Genomic DNA, 19,740 nt, shown 5'->3' with positions numbered 1-19,740 from the left:
AGGTTGAAGTGTTCTCCCACTGGTTTTTGAATGTTATGATTCCTGATGTCAGATTTGTGTCCATTTATTCTTTTGCGTAGAGACCGTCCAGTTTGGCCAATGTACATGGCAGAGGGGCATTGCTGGCACATGATGGCATATATCACGTTGGTAGATGTGCAGGTGAACGAGCCCCTGATGGTGTGGCTGCTGTGATTATGTCCTATGATGGTGTCACTTGAATAGATATGTGGACAGAGCTGGCATCGGGCTTTGTTGCAAAGATAGGTTCCTGGGTTAGTGTTTATGTTGTATGGCGTACGGTTGCTGGTGAGTATTTGCTTCAGGTTGGGAGGCTGTCTATAAGCAAGGACTGGCCTATCTCCCAAGATCTGTGAGAGTGAGGGATCATCTTTAAGGATAGGTTGTAGATCTTTAATGATGCGCTGGAGAGGTTTTAGTCGGGGGCTGTAGGTGATGGCTAGTGGTGTTCTGTTATTTTCTTTGTTGGGCCTGTCCTGTAGTAGGTGGCTTCTGGGTACTCTTCTGGCTCTGTCAATCTGTTTTTTCACTTCAGCAGGTGGGTATTCTAGTTTTAAGAAGCTTGATAGAGATCTTGTAGGTGTTTATCTCTATCTGAGGGATTGGAGCAAATACGGTTGTATCTTAGAGCTTGGCTGTAGACAATGGATCGTGTGGTGTGTCCTGGATGGAAGCTGGAGGCATGTAGGTAAGTATAGCGGTCAGTGGGTTTCCGGTATAGGGTGGTGTTTATGTGACCATCGCTTATTAGCACAATAGTGTCTAGGAAATGGACCGCTTGTGTGGATTGGTCTAGGCTGAGGTTGATGGTGGGATGGAAATTGTTAAAATCACAGTGGAATTCTTTGAAGGCTTCTTTTCCATGAGTCCAGATGATGAAGATGTCATCAATGTAGCGCAAGTAGAGTAGGGACGTTAGGGAACAAGAGCTAAAGAAGCATTGTTCTAAGTCTGCCATAAAGATGTTGGCATACTGTGGGGCCATGCGGGTACCCACAGCAGTGCCACTGACTTGAAGATATATATTGTCCCCAAATGTGAAATAGTTGTGGGTGAGGACAAAGTCACAAAGTTCAGCCACCAGGTTAGCCGTGATATTATCGGGGATACTATTCCTGATGGCTTGTAGTCCATCTTTGTGTGGAATGTTGGTGTAGAGGGCTTCCACATCCATAGTGGCCAGGATGGCGTTTTCTGGAAGATCACCGATGGATTGTAGTTTCCTCAGGAAGTCAGTGGTGTCTTGAAGATAGCTGGGAGTGCTGGTAGCATAGGGCCTGAGGAGAGAGTCCACAGAGCCAGACAATCCTGCTGTTAAGGTGCCAATGCTTGAGATGATGGTGCATCCAGGATTTCCAGGTTTCCAGCTTCCTTCCAGGACACACCACACGATCCATTGTCTACAGCCAAGCTCTAAGACACAACCATATTTGCTCCAATCCCTCAGACAGAGATAAACACCTACAAGATCTCTATCAAGCGTTCTTAAAACTACAATACCCACCTGCTGAAGTGAAAAAACAGATTGACAGAGCCAGAAGAGTACCCAGAAGCCACCTACTACAGGACAGGCCCAACAAAGAAAATAACAGAACACCACTAGTCATCACCTACAGCCCCCGACTAAAACCTCTCCAGCGCATCATCAAAGATCTACAACCTATCCTTAAAGATGATCCCTCACTCTCACAGATCTTGGGAGATAGGCCAGTCCTCGCTTATAGACAGCCTCCCAACCTGAAGCAAATACTCACTAGCAACCGCACACCATACAACATAAACACTAACCCAGGAACCTATCTTTGCAACAAAGCCCAATGCCAGCTCTGTCCACATATCTATTCAAGTGACACCATCATAGGACATAATCACAGCAGCCACACCATCAGGGGCTCGTTCACCTGCACATCTACCAACGTGATATATGCCATCATGTGCCAGCAATGCCCCTCTGCCATGTACATTGGCCAAACTGGACGGTCTCTACGCAAAAGAATAAATGGACACAAATCTGACATCAGGAATCATAACATTCAAAAACCAGTGGGAGAACACTTCAACCTCTCTAACCACTCAGTGACAGACTTGAAGGTGGCAATTTTGCAACAAAAAAACTTCAAAAACAGACTCCAAAGAGAGACTGCTGAACTCGAATTAATATGCAAATTAGATACAATTAACTCAGGCCTAAACAGAGACCGGGAATTGTTGGGTCATTACACTAATTGAATCTATTTCCCTATGTTAAGTTCTCCTCATACCTTCTACGGGTCATCTTAATTATCACTTCAGAAGGTTTTTTTCTCCTGCTGATGATAGCTCATCTCAATTGATTAGACTCTTCCTGTTGGTGTACATACTTCCACCTTTTCATGTTCTCTGTATGTATAAATATCTCCTGTCTGTGTGTTCCATTCTATGCATCCGAAGAAGTGAGCTGTAGCTCACGAAAGCTCATGCTGAAATAAATTTGTTAGTCTCCAAGGTGCCATAAGTACTCCTGTTCTTTTTGCAGATACAGACTAACACGGCTGCTACTCTGAAACCTGTCACGATGCTTATACAATATATCAAGTTAAACAGCTAGTATCAATGTATGAGGCAGTAAAAATTAAGGCTCTTTTTGATGGTAACCAGCAAGGATGCAATGCAGATAAAGACAGGAAGAACAGACAGACAGCACAATTGGACTTGCCATATGGTGATGGTTTGATGGGAAGATTAGAGTGTCTGAACTGAAATGTCAATAGGAATAAAAGGCAATGACAGAGCATGGAGATTTGTAGGTCAAGATGTGTTGCTGATAAAACATTAAATGAGACAAAGTTTTGAAATAATTCTTGGACAGATACTACTGAAAGGAGCTCACTTGAGAAAAATCAATTTTAAAAGTTTACTTGCTGTTTTGAAAATTTGTAATTAACAAATACAAAAAGATATTAAAGCATATTTTTAGGTTTCTAAAGCATGAGTGTCAACAGAGGTTACTTACCTGTAACTGGAAATTCTTTGAGATATGTGGTCCCTATCTGTATTCCACTAGCCCCACTCCTTCCTCTTTGCTTCAGATCCTTCTGACTGGCAGTAAGAGAGGAACTGGAGAGGTATCGATCCACAATGCCCCTTATGTCCTCAGTTCCAAGTACGAGGAGAGCTACTGCACAGGCATGGACCAAGGGACACCACATGCCATAAATCTCCCATCTCAGGAGCATGATGTGCACTTGTTCCCTTGTGTGGAATACACATGGGGACCAGCACTTGAAGGAAAAGCCACGATTACATTGATAAAAAAATCACTGAGCTCATTTTGACTCTCTCGTCTCCCATTTACATTTCTCAAAAGCCTTCTTTGCTCCTGAAATGCCCCATCTCTTGGCAGAAAATAATGTTCTGTGACAACTGGATGTTATTTTTAAAAAGGCATTCTTAAAGAGTTTTCTAGGATCATCATATTTCAAAAACAGTTTGGTCTAGAAACACCAATTTGTCTTATTAATTTGTCCTCAATGAGATATTTACGACTGAGTTTTAGAAGACTGGCAGTTAGATTTAGACTTGTATTAAAGTTGCAAATATTTATATTCTGGAACTATGAATATTAACTCTTTAAGCCAAGTAGTATGGTTTCACAATTTGTGCAAAGGTAGGAAGGGGCTAAACCTCCCTTGAAGGGTGCTATTAGAAAAGAGAACTATCAATTTTTAAGGTTCACTCATTCCCAATTATGACAGAGTTTAGACATATGACACACTATTTGATGAATGCAAATGTAGCATCACTATCAGTGCAATGTTAAGGTTGAATATTTAAATATACAAAATTCTGGAAATTCAAAAGTTAAGGTTCCTATAACAAGAATCGCACTCATATTTAGAAGACTACTGCTTATGCTCCTAAATGTATGGCTTACTATGTACAGTATGTGCAATGTGGCTGAGTTTCTGGAATGTCATTGCAGCCTTAACTCTTCAGCTTCCTGAGATTAGTGCATTTATGTTCTTAACTGTAACTATGTATTAATACAGTATTTTAAAATTTATTTTCCTTGTCTTTTAAAACAGTAAAAGAAACAAAGAAAAGGGAACAGACGTGTCGGTGCATTTAGATTAGATAATGCAATTATAAGAAAGAGCATATCTGAATGTGGGATCTAAGGATCACACATACAAACACAGTGATTCCAGAAGGGGAACAGAGGACTTCCCTAGATGCTAATGAAGTGCTTATAGGAATATCAGGATAAAAATCTTTAACCTGAAGTTCTTCAAGCAACATTAACAGCATTCTTTAAGACAGGTAGAAGGCTGTTCATCCTCCAGTTCTCTAGTAGAACATCTGTTTTTAATAGTATAAATGAAAATTCATTAAAATACAGCTTGTTTATTTTCATTATTTATTGAAAGTCACTATAGATAGCATTAGAGGAACACAACTGGAAGCTGCTTAATGCTTTCTAGTGTGGTTTTCAATAGAAAAATGACAATAAATTGCTCTGCAGGACAGGAAGAGAAGTCTGGATGGTCAGAGTGAACAAAAAACAAATGACAGGGGTAAGTAAGACAACTAAAAAACAAACAAACAAGGGAGACGGGATGGAAGCCAAAACCCTGCAGCACTAATATACATAGGATTTTAAATCATTCTAGTGATTTTTGAAATGTTGATGTACTCATATTTATTTGGCATGTCAATCGACAATTTTGTTTCTGATTGTGATGAAGCTGTCTTCTTGAAAAGAGGCACCAAAATATATAGTAGTGCTGATTACCTGCAGTCATGTGACCAATTTAAACTATCAACCCAAGATTTTTAAATCAAAAACTATTATTTATGTGTCAGTCAGAGACAAAGAAAACAGATGCAAATTTATAGTCACCCTATGAAGATAGAGTGATTTATTTTTAGTTGGATCATCAGAATACAGATAACCACCAGGTAATCTGCAATAACTATTTTTAAAATACAATTTTACTTTTCTCTTTTCACCAGATCATGCCCTCACTGAACTGACCAGCAAAACTCCAGTTCACTTCAACAGGAGCAAGATCGGGCCCTTTACAGACATCTGTTAGTAGCTTTCTGAAAACGAACAGCTCTGTCATCTTTTAGTGACACAGTATAAGAAAAAAGAAAGAAGAATTTAATTACAGGAAGTGTATTTTGGAGTTTCTGAAATTAGGTTGTACTGAACAGAAGAACATAGGGTTGAGGTGGAATGGAAAGACTCATTTCCTAAATCTAATAAGGTGAATAGGGCAAATAAAATTTAAGTAAATTTACTTTAATTCACAGTATTTCTGTTCATTTCATTGTTATTGTGTGAAGCACCAATCCTGAAAGACTTACACACATATCTAAGTTTACACACTAAGAGTAGCCTCATTGCCTTCAATGAAATTACTCACAGAGGGTAAAATACACAGAAGTCTTCTGCAGGATCAAGCTGAAAAGTACAATAGAAATTTAAGATAAAGGTTTGAACAGTCTTATTTGAAAAATAGTGTCTTCAACTGCACAATTTAACTACTCTCCAGTCCTGAGATTACACCAGTGTTTTTAGACATGTTCAAGCTCATGTTTCTCAGACAATATTTCAACATCTGACAGACAAACCAGAGTAGGTTTGCTAAATTAGAAAATATGTTTATTAAACTGTACCTCTCTTCATTGTTCTCCATGTGATTAGGGAAAGCATCAAAACCCAGCAGCAACTTTATAGCATCAAGGTAGCCATTGTTACACAACCAATGTAAAGCAGTCCTTCCCTGTAAGACGAACATATATGAAGTAAGAGGTTTATTAGCTGCTAACTTTGTATTCCCAAAAGAAAAATAGCATATGGTGTCATTCAGGGCTCAAATGGGCCTTATGACCAAACAAGTGGTTCCAAAATACATCTTGTCCATTAAAAAAAGAAAAAGAGTTTAACAGCAAAAATCACTGAAAAGATTTTTTTAAATAGATCAGGGTCAAATTTGCAGCTGTGTAGAATTTACTCTCTGCGAAGTTAGCAGAAGGAAATCTGTCTAAGTCTCCTTTCTGTTCCCGAAATCGTGGGCCAACTGGGGCCAAAACAGCCCTCTGTAATTTAGCTGGCCTAAGGACCAATATAAATGATGCCAGTGGATGTAGTCTTGTAGGGCCCTGGATCAGATGCAGCACTGTGCACTCTGCTGCACTTTGGCAGACTCCCCAACATTCCACCTGCATAAAGTGCATTGGGGGCAGGTGGCACAGAGCTTTCCATGCCAGTTCCAAATCTCACAAGGGTTATCTTTTAGGGTAACTTTCTGCCTGCTCTGAACTACCGATGTAGCAGAAATCAATTGAAGCCATGGCCAAGGATCTGGCCTTCAGGTAATACTTTGACCACATCCTTGGCTGTCAGTGCAGCTGAACATTGCAGCTCCAAATTTCAGACCACTGTAAGCAGAAAAGACGGTTACTAACCTTTGTAACTGTTGTTCTTTGAGATGTGTTGCTCATATCCATTCCAGTTAGGTGTGCGTGCACCGCGTGCATGTTCGTCGGAGATTTTTATCCTAGCAACACTCGGAGGGCCGGCAGGTGCCCCCTGGAGTGGCGCCGCCATGGTGCTCGATATATACCCCTGCCGGCCCATCTGCTCCTCAGTTCCTTCTTGCTGGCTACTCCGACAGTGGGGAAGGAGGTCAGGTGTGGAATGGATAGGAGCAACACATCTCGAAGAACAACAGTTACAAAGGTGAGTAACCGTCTTTTCTTCTTCGAGTGCTTGCTCATATCCATTCCAGTTAGGTGATTCCCAAGCCTTACCTAGGCGGTGGGGTTGGAGTGGGACGTTGCAGAATGTAAAACCGCTGAGCCGAAGAAGGCATCGTCTCTAGCCTGTTGGACCAATGCATAGTGCGATACAAAGGTGTGGACGGAAGACCAGGTGGCCGCGCGGCAGATTTCCTGTATGGGAACATGGGCCAAAAACACAGCAGATGAGACTTGAGCCCGAGTAGAATGGGCGGTAAGATGGCCAGTTGGAACATGAGCCAAGTCGTAGCATGTCCGATTACAGGATGTCACCCAAGAGGCAATCCGCTGGGAAGAGATTGCCATGCCCTTCATACGTTCTGCCACCGCTACAAATAGCTGAGGCGAATGTCGGAAGGGTTTGGTCCTCTCGATGTAAAACGTGAGAGCCCTGCGGACATCTAAAGTATGCAGCTGCTGTTCCCGTCGTGATGAGTGCGGTTTTGGAAAAAAGACTGGCAGGAGGATGTCCTGATTGACGTGAAAGGAGGAGACGACCTTAGGGAGGAACGCCGGGTGTGGTCGCAGCTGTACCTTGTCCTTATGGAACACCATATATGGAGGATCCACAGTCAAAGCTCTAAGTTCCGAGACTCGTCTAGCCGAGGTGACAGCGACTAGGAATGCTGTCTTCCAGGACAGGTACAGCAGCAAGCATGTGGCTAAAGGCTCAAAGGGGGGCCCCATGAGCCTGGTCAAGACGAGGTTCAGGTCCCAGGTAGGGGCTGGTTGTCTGACCTGGGGACAGAGTCGCTCCAAGGCCTTGAGGAATCTGGAAACTATAGGATGGGAAAAAATGGAACTGCCAGCCTCCCCAGGATGGAAGGTGGAAATAGCTGCAAGGTGCACTCTTAGCGAAGAGATCGCTAGACCTTGCTCTTTAAGAGACCATAAATAGTCCAAGACGGTGGGGACCGATACAGACTGTGGAAAAAGGTCCTGCTGAGCGCACCAGTGACAGAAGCGCTTCCATTTTGCAAGGTATGTTGATCGCGTGGAGGGCTTTCTGCTTCCCAGCAGCACTTGCTGCACTGCGGTGGAACAACGCAGCTCTGATTGGCTTAACCAGCCAGCAGCCATATGAAGGGACTGCAGGTCCGGGTGGTGTAGCCTGCCGAAGTCCTGTGTGATCAGGTCCGGGCAGAGAGGCAGGGGAATTGGGTCTGGCAGAGACAGGTGAAGCAGAGTGGTGTACCAATGCTGCCTCGGCCAAGCTGGAGCGATCAAGATAAGGCGGGCTTTGTCCCTGCGCATCTTGAGCAGAACTCGGTGGACGAGAGGAAACGGTGGGAAGGCATAACAGAAGTGGCGACCTTGCAGGGAGCAGAACACCTGGCATTTCCTGTTCTCCCTGGAGGCAAAGAGGTCTATTTGGGGAAAGCCCCACCTCCGGAAAATTGAATGGAGAATGTCCGGATGCATAGACCACTCATGCATGAGGAAGGACCTGCCCAGATGATCTGTGAGTGTGTTCCGGACTCCTGGAAGGAAGGAGGCCACAAGGTCTATGGAGTGGGCTATGCAGAAGTCCCACAGCTGGATCGCTTCCTGACACAAGGGGGAAGACCGCGTCCCTCCCTGTTTGTTTATATAATACATGGCCATTGTGTTGTCCGTGAAGACTGCAACACAACGGCCCTGTAGATGGCGCTGAAACGCTTAGCACGCCAGCCGGACCGCTCTCAGCTCCCGGACGTTGACGTGAAGTGCCAACTCCTGGGACGACCAAAGGCCTTGGGTGCGCAGGCTCCCTAGGTGAGCGCCTCAGCCCAGGGAGGACGCGTCCGTTGTTAGGGACATGGAGGACTGGGGAGGATGGAACGGTCGTCCTGCACACACCCGGGAGGACGTTCGCCACCAGTCGAGGGAGCCGAGAACGCTTGGCGGAAATTGTCAGAATGAGGTCTATGGCGTCTCTGCACGGCCGATAGACGGAGGCGAGCCAGATTTGGAGAGGACGCATTCGCAGTCTGGTGTGCTTTGAGACGAATGTGCACGCAGCCATGTGACCGAGGAGACCAAGGCAAGTGCGGGCAGAGGCTGTTGGAAAACGCTGAAGACCTTGGACAAGTGAGACTATGGCCTGAAACCGATGGAGGGGTAAACTGGCCTTTGCAAGGTTGGAGTCCAGCATTGCCCCGATAAACTCTATCCTCTGCGTAGGCACCAGAGTGGACTTGTCTAAATTGATGATCAGGCCTAGACGCAGAAAGAGGTCCTTGATAATGGCCACATGGCTGATGACTTGTGCCTCGGAGACCCCTCGGATAAGCCAGTCGTCGAGGTAGGGGAAGATGTGTATCCGACGACGGTGTAGAGAAGCAGCGACAACCGCCATACACTTCGTAAAGACGCGAGGGGCCAAGGAGAGGCCAAAGGGCAGGACAGTAAACTGGTAGTGTCGATGGTTTACCACAAAGCGCAGATACCTCCTCTGAGGGGGATAAATTGCTATGTGGAAATATGCATCCTGCATATCGAGAGCGGCGTACCAATCTCCGGGATCCAGGGAAGGAACAATGGTTCCCAGGGATACCATGCGGAACTTGAACTTTTTGATGAATCTGTTCAGTCCTCGCAGGTCTAGGATAGGCCGGAGGCCTCCTTTCGCCTTGGGAATGAGGAAATAACGGGAATAAAACCCTTTGCCCCTTAACCCCGCCGGAACCTCCTCTATAGCTCCTATTGAGAGGAGCTTGTGGACCTCCTGGATGAGGAGTTGCTCGTGAGAGGGGTCCCTGAAGAGGGACGAGGAGGGGGGGTGGAAGGGAGGGGTTGAAACAAACTGAAGACGGTATCCAAGCTCCAGTGTGCGTAGGACCCAACGATCTGACATCAACTGGGACCACGCCGGAAGGAATGGGGAAAGGTGGTTGTAGAACTGAAAGGGATCCGGGGAGGCAATTGGTACACTGCTCTCAGGCGTACTCTCAAAAGTTTGGTTTGGGTCCCGGCGTTGGTTTGGTGGGACCGAGGTTGATCCCCCTTGAGGTCCAGACTGACGTCTGCGATTAGTGCGACCTCGTCTTCTGGCAAAGTCTTGCTGTGGCCGAGGCGGGGGGTAAGGGCGCTGCGGTTGGGAGCGGAAGGCCCGTCTTTGAGTCTGGGGGGTATGCATTCCCAACGAATGCATAATCACTCTATTGTCCTTAAGGCTCTGCAGTCTAGGGTCTGTCTTTTGTGAAAACAACCCCTGACCATCAAAGGGCAAGTCTTGCACCGTATGTTGCAATTCAGGTGGCAGGCCGGACGCTTGCAGCCATGATACACAGCGCATGGCTATGCCAGAAGCGACTGTTCTGGCTGCCGAATCGCCGGCATCCAAGGAGGCTTGTAAGGAGGTCCTCGCAACCCTCTTTCCCTCCTCCAGGAGTGCTACAAATTCCTGGCAGGAATCCTGTGGAACCAACTCGGCAAACTTCCCGACAGCCTCCCAGGTATTGTAACTGTATCTGCCGAGGAGGTCCTGTTGGTTGGCTATGCAGAGCTGGAGACCTCCCGCAGAATAGATCTTTCGCTCCAACAAATCCATGCGCCGGGCCTCCCTAGATTTAGGGGCGGGGGCTTGTTGGCCGTGACGCTCCCGTTCGTTGACGGACTGTACCACCAAGGAACAGGGAGCGGAGTGCACGTAGAGGTACTCCTACCCCTTGGAAGGCACCATGTACTTCCGTTCAACCCCCTTGGCTGTGGGTGGGATGGAAGCCGGGGACTGCCAGATGGTGTCTGCTCTAGCCTGTATCGAACCTGGATGAATGGGAGAGCCACTCTGGTAGGTGTCTCTGCGGACAAGATGCTAACCATCAGGTCCTCCACCTCCTCTACTGGCAGGTTGATATTCTGGGTGACACACCGCAGAAAGTCCTGGTGTGACCGGAGGTCAATCGGAGGTGGTCCCAATGATGACGTCCCCGCTACTGCCTCATCCGGGGAAGAGGAGGATGACAGCCCCGGGACGAGTGGGTCCTGCACTGATGCCTGGTCCGAGGGTACCTCTGTCTCCAGAAGGTCATGTGTCCGGTGCGTGCGCACTGGTTTCCTCTGTGTCAGCAGGGACAGGCCGGCTGACAGTGGCCTCGGGCACACGGTGCTCTGAGTGACCTGAGCGTGATGGGCCAGTCGGTTAGCCTTGGGCTTGATGATATGCCCAAGGTGTCCAAAAGGACCACTGATGAGGTCCGTGGTCCTGGCCATGGGCATGTGCATCCGAGTCCCCATAGGAGACACTGTCTGCATGAGAGGAGATGGATGGGTGACGCGAGGGCCACAGAGGAGCCGAAGACCCTTGGACCAGGTCTCTGCATCCACTTGGACTCCTGTTTGCGTGGTACCGGCGAACGGTACCGAAAGTCGTAGCGGTGCTGGGAGTGGGAGCGGGAGCGGGACCTGCAACCAGCGCGGTGCCAGGAGGTCGACCAGTGCCTCATATCGCTGTGCCGAGATCGGCTGCAAGAGGTACGGCGGTGCCGGGATTTGGACTGGTGCCGAGAGTACCGTGATGGAGACCGGGATCTCAAGCAGTGCCGCGAGTACGACCGGTACCAGGATGGAGAGCAGTACTGGGACTGCGAGTGACGCCGGGAGCGAGAGCGATGGCGGGACCGAGAGCGTCCGCGGGACCTGGATTGGGACCGGCGGCATTGCACGGTGTCCGGTGAAGATGGCCTCATCATGGTGGGCTTGCCCAGAGACTGAACAACCCGCACCAGCAGTGTCGGGGGTTGGGGCAGCTCGGGCTCCATCAGAGGAATTAACTCCCAAGCCATGGAGAAAGTCTCCGGCGGCGAAGGCACGATGAGCTTGACCACAGCGTGCGCTGGGGAGCTGGTAGGTACCGGACTCGACAGTTCCTGAGAGACCGGAATCAATGGTGCGGAGGCAAGCGGTGCCGCAGCAGCTGACGGTGCCAGGCGGTCCGCTTTAGATGTATGCTCCGACTGCAGCGTAGGTACAGGTGCCACAGGAGCCTTGTGCCTCTTGCTCCTCGGGGAGAGGGATCGGTGTCTGCCAGAGGGTTGAGCCGGTGAAGGCTGGTGCTGGGGAGTCTTCACTGGAACCACGCGTTCTGGTGCGGCGGGAGCACTCGTCCCCGGCGCTGGAGTCGGTGCTGAGGATGGAGGAGTTAGAGCTGCCTCCATCAAGAGTTGCTTGAGGCGAATGTCCCGCTCTTTCTTCGTTCAGGGCTTGAACGCCTTGCAGATTCGGCACTTGTCCGCAAGGTGGGACTTTCCCAGGCACTTTAAACAGGAGTCATGCGGATCTCCTATGGGCATCAGCCGATGACAGGCCGCGCAAGGTTTGAAGCCCGGTGAACCGGGGATGGGCCCCGGTACCGGGGGAGGAGAAGGGGCTAGCCCCCAAGCCTCTAACTATTTACACGACTACTATAAAACTACTACTACTACAAAAGTTAACTAGAACTAAGGAGAAACTAACTATGTACACACTAACTATATAAACGAGCGAAGAGCTAGGGAGGTGGAGATCAGCTAAGCCACGCTCCACTGTTCCAACGACCAACACGGGTGGTAAGAAGGAACTGAGGAGCGGATGGGCCGGCAGGGGTATATATCGCACGCCATGGCGGCGCCATTCCACGGGGCGCCTGCCGGCCCTCCGAGGGTTGCTAGGGTAAAAATCTCCAACAAACGTGCACGTGGCGCGTGCACACCTAACTGGAATGGATATGAGCAAGCACTTGAAAAGAATGTCCAGATATGAAAGCTCTGCAGCAAGTTTCATTAAACTGACTGTGGGATAGAAAAGTAAGCCTCATAGGGAGAGATAGCTCAGTGGTTTGAGCATTGGCCTGCTAAACCCAGGGTTGCAAGTTCAATCCTCGAGGGGGCTATTTAGGGAACTGGGGTAAAAATCTATCTGGGACTGGCCCTGCTTTGAGCAGGGGGTTGGACTAGATGACCTTCTGAGGTCCCTTCCAACCCTATGATTCTATGCAGTGAGGTAAAAGGTTAACATATTGGGGCAAGTTAGCTGCTGGTGTAAACTGGTCCAGTTCTATTGACTCCAGTGCAGTTGTGCCAATTTACAGCAATAGAGAATTTGTCCTAGAATACAAAATCTAGTTTGGCACCAAGTTTCACTTAGTGCCTTAGGGAGGGAGCAAAGGAATATACAAGCAAACTACAATGTTCTTCTTCGCCTTTAAGGGCTAGACACAGACAAATAATTGCTGCAGTTCTTTCGACAAGTTTGTTGCACCTCACTTGCTCTATCCTCACTAACACATGCTGGAGAGAGACATGGTGTGGATTATAAAATTACACTCCCTTGTTAAGTATTTAAATAAGAAAACAACAAGTAAAGAATAAGGAGTTTTTAAAAGCATAATTTTAAGATGTTAGCTTTATATGGAAAAGCCAAAGGAAAAAATGGAAATATGCATTTTCAGTTTATGGTGTATAAAATAATAATCTTTGATCAAGCCCTAAAAAAAGGAAACATGAAAGGAAAGTAGTCTTAGGGCTGCTTTTCCTTCCTCTGCAATAGCAATGAACACAGATTCATCGTCCCACTGGTGTGAAAAGCAAGGATTAATGCCATTGTGCTGCAGAAAAGAGAAGGATACGCAGGAAGAAGATACTTTCAATTTATGCTTGGTCTGACATTAACTTAAATGACACAGTGAAGAACAACATACCTCTTTATCTTGAATATTTGGATCTGCGTTATTTTCCAGTAACACGACCATGCAGTTAATATAGCCTCCATATGCAGCACACTGCAAGGGAGTTCTACCTGCATAATCCTGCATATTTGGGTTGATTTTATTTTCTATCAAAATTTGACATACATCAGCATTTCCACCCAGAGCTGCCCAGTGAAGGGGAGAATGGCCATCTTGATCAACCAAATCTACTCTTGCTCCGCCTGTAATAGCAAAACAATATTTGAACATCAGCAATAAAAACACCGAAATATTTTTGAACATCAGAGAAAGGGGAGATTAAGCACATGTCATCTTGGAACACCTCTGATATACAAAAGACCATGGGGTAATATTTTCAAAAGCGCCTAAGTGACTTAAAAATCCAAGTCTAATTTTCAAAAGTGACTTGGACACTTAGGAGTTTCAATGGGAGCTAGGATCCAACTTGCTCAGGTGCTTTTGAAAATCCCATCAGGTGCCCATCTATAACTTTAGGTGCCCAAATACCTTTGAAAATCTTGCCCTTAGGTGCTTGAGTCCTTTTGACTTTAAATGAGATACAGGCTTCCAAGTGCCTAAGGCATGTTTGAAAATGGAACTTAGATGCTTTTCAAAATTTTATCGCTAGCCTCACCATATTATCATGGGCTTTTGCAGTTATTTCCTTTTTCTTTACTCAAGCATGTAAAATTATTTTACCCAAATCAAATTCATTTATTTAGTGTAGTTCCCCAAGGTGCTCTTACAACAGTTAAAAAATACAGTATAAAATCACAAAAAAGCCACAAAATATAACAATCATTGGCTCTAACCAAACCAAAACAATAACCGCCCATATAATAATACAACTATAATGATTCATATGATTCAGTCAGCCCCTGATCACCTTACGTCCACCAACTCATTGCTTCCACAAAAGCCAAAGAGAAAATATGAGTGTAGACTAAATGTGATGCTTCTATAAATGCTGGCAGCTAAGATGATACAACTATATCTGTGTAATATAACTATTTTCTATTATGGTTTCTATTATTTCTAAAATTGTCTACAAAATAAAACTTTATAATAAAAAGTTAGAGAGAAAAACACATTAAAGTGATTATATCAAAAAAGTTGAAGAAAAGCTGTATTTGAAACAGGTAAGCCATTTACATGTTCAAAGATGGCTATTCAACCCATTCTCACCAATGGTAAACAAAATGTAAATTGATCTCATTTACAGGAAAAAGAAAAAAATACTATGAGGTTTTATGAGGTTGATGGATTTCCATCTGGACCCATGGGAAGGAGACTCTGGAAAAATTCCACCATGATTTCAACAGCTTCCACCCCACCATCAACCTCAGCCTGGACCAATCTACACGGGAGGTCCACTTTCTTGACACCACGCTGCAAATAAGTGATGGCCACATTAACACCACCTTATATCGAAAACCCACCGACCGCTATGCCTATCTTCATGCCTCCAGCTTCCATCCCGGGCACATCACACGATCCATTGTCTACAGCCAAGCACTGAGGTACAACCGCATCTGCTCTGACCCCTCAGACAGAGACCAACACCTACAAAATCTCCACCAAGCATTCTCAAAACTACAATACCCGCACGAGGAAATAAGGAAACAGATCAACAGAGCCAGACGTGTACCCAGAAGCCTCCTACTGCAAGACAAACCCAAGAGAGAAACCAACAGGACTCCACTGGCCATCACATACAGCCCCCAGTTAAAACCCCTCCAACGCATCATCAAGGATCTACAACCCATCCTGGACAATGATCCCACACTTTCACAGGCCTTGGGTGGCAGGCCAATCCTTGCTCACAGACAACCTGCCAACCTGAAACATATTCTCACCAGTGACTGCACACCACACCATAATAACTCTAGCTCAGGAACCAATCCATGCAACAAACCTCGATGCCAACTCTGCCCACATATCTACACCAGCGACACCATCACAGGACCTAACCAGATCAGCCACACCATCACTGGTTCATTCACCTGCACATCCACCAATGTAATATACACCATCATATGCCAGCAATGCCCCTCTGCTATGTACATCGGCCAAACTGGACAGTCTCTACGGAAAAGGATAAATGGACACAAATCAGACATTAGGAATGGCAATATACAAAAACCTGTAGGAGAGCACTTCAACCTCCCTGGCCACACTATAGCAGACCTTAAGGTGGCCATCCTGCAGCAAAAAAACTTCAGGACCAGACTTCAAAGAGAAACTGCTGAGCTTCAGTTCATCTGCAAATTTGACACCATCAGCTCAGGATTGAACAAAGACTGTGAATGGCTTGCCAATTACAGAACCAGTTTCTCCTCTCTTGGTTTTCACACCTCAACTGCTAGAACAGGGCCTCATCCTCCCTGATTAAACTGACCTCGTTATCTCTAGCTTGCTTGCTAGCACACATATATATACCTGCCCCTGGATATTTCCATTACATGCATCTGAGGAAGTGGGTATTCACCCACGAAAGCTCATGCTCCAAAACGTCTGTTAGTCTATAAGGTGCCACAGGATTCTTTGCTGCTTTTACAGATCCAGACTAACACGGCTACCCTCTGATATATGAGGTTTTAGGAGATTAAAGGGTACTGGAAGAGACTTGTGGGTACAGTGGGTAGAGACAATGAAATATACTATACATAAATCTTTCCCTACTGGACTAATTTTGGGCTCTTCGTTTTGTCCAGCAATGTCATTTATTTTACAACCTACCCACAACAGCATTTTAACTCTGTAAATGGATTTGTAAATTGTGACAGCTGACCTTTAATGAGCGTCTGTATCACTTCTTTGTGTCCCATTTCACAGGCTCGGAAAAGTGCAGTGTGCTTCATTACATCAGTTGCATCTACCTGTGCATTATGTTCTAAGAGCAATTTCACAGTGCTGACATGGCCAGAAAGGGCAGCAGCATGTAATGCTAAAAGAAGAGTTAGAAATTAGACAATGACAATTAGAACTGTCAAAAATAATGATTCATTTCAATAATTTTGGTAGTAGTGTGACCAGATGTCCCGATTTAATAGGGACAGTCCCGATTTTTGGGTCTTTTTCTTATATAGGCTCCTATTACCAACCACCCCGTCCCGATTTTTCACACTTGCTGTCTGGTCACCGTATTTGGTAGAGAGAACTGCCATTCTATCATAAAACTGTGAACAGCTCAAAATATAACAAGTGACAGGCAATCACTACTTCTCCCTTGCCACACAAACAACACAACAAAATACATGATATAAAAAGGTGGCAGCTTTGTTACATTCTTTACTCATGCAAACACAAATTCAAACCTCACCAGAAGTTCGACTGGTTTATACTGAATTGATAGCAAAGTAGTCTCTTCCTGCTGTGCACAGTATATGCTACTGCATCCTCTTTCACTACTCCTATTACTGAGTCACCCCATTACAGATAACACTGTTTATTGCTACTGCGACAAAAAGAAACAAAACCCTAATTTATTTCTCTGAGATTTTCCTGCTAAATACTAGATTTTCTTTCAGACATCAAATAAAATGGTCTCATTTCATACTAACATGAGAGAAACGTTCTGCAAAAGACCTTGGAGATGTGCTGCCACTGGATCTCTGTTCTGAGGAAAAGGGAATGGAAAGTGTAGAAACCAGCTGCAACTGGCTCCTGTAGCAGTAAATACTGCATTAGAAGTATAGTGAAAATTTTTATGGTATAGAAAGGAGGAGGCAGCTGTAAGCAGCTGCTTTCCTCCCATTACAGTATTTTCTTTTTTCTGACCATTGCATGTAGTTTTGCAAATTTTATGGGGAAAGTTAAAACTGAGTGGCTAGTGTGAGTCAAGCAGGGTGATAGTAAGTGACAAAGGATGGTTTTTTTATAGGACAGCAAGGGACTATCTGGATTTCCTAATGTTTGTTAACACTGTAGATACAGTATCCTCACTTAACATTGTAGTTATGTTCCTGAAAAATGTGACTTTAAGCAAAAAGATATTAAGCGAATCCAATTTTCCCATAAGAATTAATATAAAGGAGGGGGTTTGGTTCCAGGGAAATTTAAACAATTTATTACTGGTACACAGTGATGATGACTGTGAAGCTTGGTTGAGGTGGATCAGTCAGAGGGTGGGATATTTCCCAGGGAATGCCTTACTGCTAAATGAACTAGCAATTGACTGAGCCCTGAAGGGTTAACTCTCAGAACACTCTACAAGGCAGCAGGAAAGGAGGGAGGGCAGACAGACACACACACCCTGTGTGTGAGAAAAAAAATGCACATTTCCCCTTTAAGGAGCTGATCCCAGGCTTAAGTACACTGCCTTTTTAATAAAATCAGCTTGCTGAAACCTCAGACAGCATCGTGTGTCCTCCCTGCTCTATAGAAGATGGGGTAAGCGGGGTGCAGGAGCACGGGGAAGGGGGAGACATCCTGACATTACCCCCTTTCCCCCCTTCCCCCTGTACAGCAAGCAGGAGTCTCTGGGAGCAGCTCCAAGGCAGAGAGTAGGAGCAGCACATGGCAGTGGGGGGGAAGGACAGCTGCTACACAGGCAACTTAGGGGAATGGGGAGCTGATAGGGAGCTGCTGGCCCACCCTGGTTCTAACCACCCATCAGCTAGCTGCAACGGGTTGCTCTTTCTGCAAGCAGTGGAGAAAACAGGCGGCTGTCAAATGACCTTAGAAGGGACCATTTCACAACTTTAAATGAGCATGTTCCCTAACTGATCAGCAACTTAACATCAAAACAATGTTAACTGGGACGACTTTAAGTGAGGAGTTCCTGTATTTGTAAAGTAAATGTAGGGTTGTTTTTTGGGGCTCTGTTGAAACTCATTTTGAAACTTAACTCTTTTGCTAGATCATGTCTTTCTGGCACAATCCCATGTTAGGAGAGAGCAAGAGCAGTGCAAGCAAGATGAATTTTGCCTCAATGGCAGGTGGAGCAACCAAATTGCTTCCTTAAAGAGATACAGCATACTCCTCGCCAGCCAATTGTGTGACAGACCAGATTCATGGCTCTCTGCTCCTTCCCTCCAGGGTGGAGGAGGGGGGGAGGTAATTTGAGAGCAGTTCCTCCTCTGATTGCAGGGACTGCAGTTTTGCCTGCCCTTACATAGATCATGCTAGGGTGTGAAGCTCCTTTATATCCTGCCCCCATTTCACACACAGGTGTAAGCTAGAGTCTAACTCTTCATTAACAAACATTTTCATTTAGGGCAATGCATAGCTAATAAAAGGCCGTACATTCCCATCTTCTATGGGGTACAGCAGGCAGCATAAGGGACCAGTGAAGGGCTTGGGAATCAGGGGGGAAATTCAGTCTCGATGGGATGTTCCCACTTGCCCCAGAGACCAAATCCTTCTGCATTAAAGTCACATGGGATTGGTTCTGCAGACTCCTATCCTTTCACATTTCCACTCTGTTTTCTTACCTCTGATTCTATGCACCCTCCACCTCACTCTGGCTCAGCCCAGAGATCACAGCACAAATCCTTCAGCAGGGCCTGAGATGGCAGGAGGATGGTAAGATATTGCTTGGTTTCAAATGATGTTACTATCATCCAAAACCTCATCCCACTGGACCTATCACCTGGATTTGAATTTGTCGAAATACAAGTACAGCTAACCCAGATGTTTCTTCACGGAAAATCAAGCCACAAAGAGTGAAGAGATTTCACCAGATTTGTTGAAATGGAGGGCAAATGTTTTGGAGATTTGCTTGAAATATTGATTTTAAGTGCTTTGGAGTCGTAAATATATATTAAAAACCTCCTAACTGTAAGAACAGTAGGAGAATGGAACCAACTGCCTAGGGAAGTTTTGGAATCTCTTTCACTGGAGGTTTTCAAAAAGAGACTGGATCGCCATCTGTCTTGGACAGTTTAAACACTACAGCTCCTGAATCTTGGCAGAAGGTTAAACTAGATGACCCTTGTGGTCCCTTCTAACCTTATGGTTCTATGATTCTAAACAATCCAAATATACCTCTACCCCGATGTAACGCCATCCTTGGGAGCCAAAAAATCTTACTGCATTATAGGTGAAACTGCATTATATCGAACTTGCTTTGATCCACCGAAATGCGCAGCCCCTCCCCCCCGGAGCGCTGCTTTACCGCGTTATATCTGAATTCATGTTATGTTGGGTCACGTTATATTGGGGCAGAGGTGTAGTAAGTTGAATCATGAAGAACATCAGTCTCAAAAGTATACTTTTAGTACATCTTTTTCCTACAAATTACATTTCTGATGACACAAATTCTG

The 19,740-nt window shown here is 45.7% G+C and overlaps 1 protein-coding gene across 5 annotated transcripts in view; it reads right to left on the bottom strand.

Annotated features, from left to right (window-relative positions):
- Positions 1-19,740, bottom strand: part of INVS (inversin) — a 219,896-nt gene that overhangs the window by 56,154 nt on the left and 144,002 nt on the right. For all 5 annotated transcript variants that reach the window (XM_050938135.1, XM_050938137.1, XM_050938136.1 and 2 more), the window contains 3 exons: positions 16,266-16,421; positions 13,466-13,695; positions 5,683-5,789 (listed from right to left, as the gene is read on the bottom strand). In XM_050938135.1, coding sequence (XP_050794092.1) covers positions 5,683-5,789; positions 13,466-13,695; positions 16,266-16,421 — 493 coding nt within the window. The remainder of the gene's footprint in view (positions 1-5,682; positions 5,790-13,465; positions 13,696-16,265; positions 16,422-19,740) is intronic.

Source organism: Gopherus flavomarginatus, chromosome 2 (genome assembly GCF_025201925.1).
Source record: "Gopherus flavomarginatus isolate rGopFla2 chromosome 2, rGopFla2.mat.asm, whole genome shotgun sequence".
NCBI lineage: Eukaryota > Metazoa > Chordata > Testudines > Testudinidae > Gopherus > Gopherus flavomarginatus.
This window is presented reverse-complemented; position numbering and strand designations above follow the sequence as displayed.